Genomic DNA, 1258 nt, shown 5'->3' on the forward strand with positions numbered 1-1258 from the left:
ATCCCATCGATGATAGCAGAGCTCTACTGCTCACCTCTCAGGTCGTGTCGTCGTCACGCCAACTGTGAGACCATCCTGAAAACTTCGACGACTCTACAGCGCGTGCTTCAATGGTGACTTCGAAGTAATACCTCGCAGAGAACTGATATGACCAGATTGCTTACGCTGAAGTCCCTGTTTACCCAAAGGATGTATCATAAGGCAGAGGCCGATCAGTCATGACAACACCGCACATGGCCTCGTCCTTAGCTGCAGTATCACAGTCATACTCAACTCTCATACCGTCTAGTGATAGGGTAAGATACGACGAGAGATTGTTGGGATAGAAGGCCAGGGTACCAGGAGTAACTCGAGACCTGATCACAACTTCTTCCCATGACCATCAAATCCTGCTAAGTCAGACTCATGTGAGTCACATCATCACTGAATTCTAGCCTGCTTCAAAACACCGGTGAGACTATCAGATTTCTCTACTAGTTAGCGAATTTAACAGTAGCGAGCTGATTCCGATGGTATCTCTACCGGAAGCTACAGTCGCATACAGGCTGCCTAGGTTTGTAAGCCAGCTCTACTCACCTTGACAAGTCTGAGTCACCACGCCCAGCTACCAGCGACTGCTCACTTCTCTGTACAATCGACTGAAATGAGTCGGATTGAGCATTGAAACCTCGATAACGAGGAAAGTGCAAGTTCAAATCAAATAATCCGCAGCTTCTATCATCCCTATCAGTAGACGATGAGGAGGAAGAAGAAGGAGGCTCACCATCTGAGTAGGTGAGCCAATTACTCCCTGGGCCGCAGCCGAACCTGCAGTGGCCTCTATGTCCTCTATCCTCGCCACCAGTGCCTAGGTTGGCGAGATTAAGCAATCCGCTCGCCTAGTATGAACGTAGTAGCACCTGACGCTCCTCGACAAGCTGATCCACTTCAGCCGCCCGCCTTTCGACCTCCGCGCGAGAGACCTTGCAAAGCGACTAAGGTAAGCCTATCCCTGTGCTTACTTTCTGCTCCTCCAGTTGGCGTACAAGCTCTGCCTCTCTCGCTTCCAGCTCATGTATTCGATTGGTCAGCGCCGAACTGGCCGTTCTCTCTTGGGCTAGATCCTGCAGGGCACAGCAATGTGCACCAAATTCACGGCTCGAGCAGCGAGTACCCTTGCCGCCTACCTTCTCGGTCTCCTCTAGCTTCATCAGCAGCTTATGCTCGGTCTCGGCAACACGTAGTTGGATATCCAACTCCGACTCACCCCCTCCTCTGA

The 1258-nt window shown here is 51.3% G+C and overlaps 1 protein-coding gene across 1 annotated transcript; it reads right to left on the reverse strand.

The window, feature by feature from the left end:
- Window positions 1-178: 178 nt before the first annotated feature.
- Window positions 179-1103, reverse strand: Pmar_PMAR000632 (hypothetical protein; the record flags this gene model as incomplete). Its single annotated transcript, XM_002782223.1, has 5 exons — window positions 179-356; window positions 577-638; window positions 764-847; window positions 900-974; window positions 1002-1103. Coding segments are annotated over 5 exons (501 nt in total), but the record flags the coding sequence as incomplete, so codon positions are not given.
- Between the last annotated feature and the right edge of the window lie 155 nt (window positions 1104-1258).

Source organism: Perkinsus marinus (assembly GCF_000006405.1).
Source record: "Perkinsus marinus ATCC 50983 genomic scaffold scf_1104296939896, whole genome shotgun sequence".
Taxonomy (NCBI): domain Eukaryota; phylum Perkinsozoa; order Perkinsida; family Perkinsidae; genus Perkinsus; species Perkinsus marinus.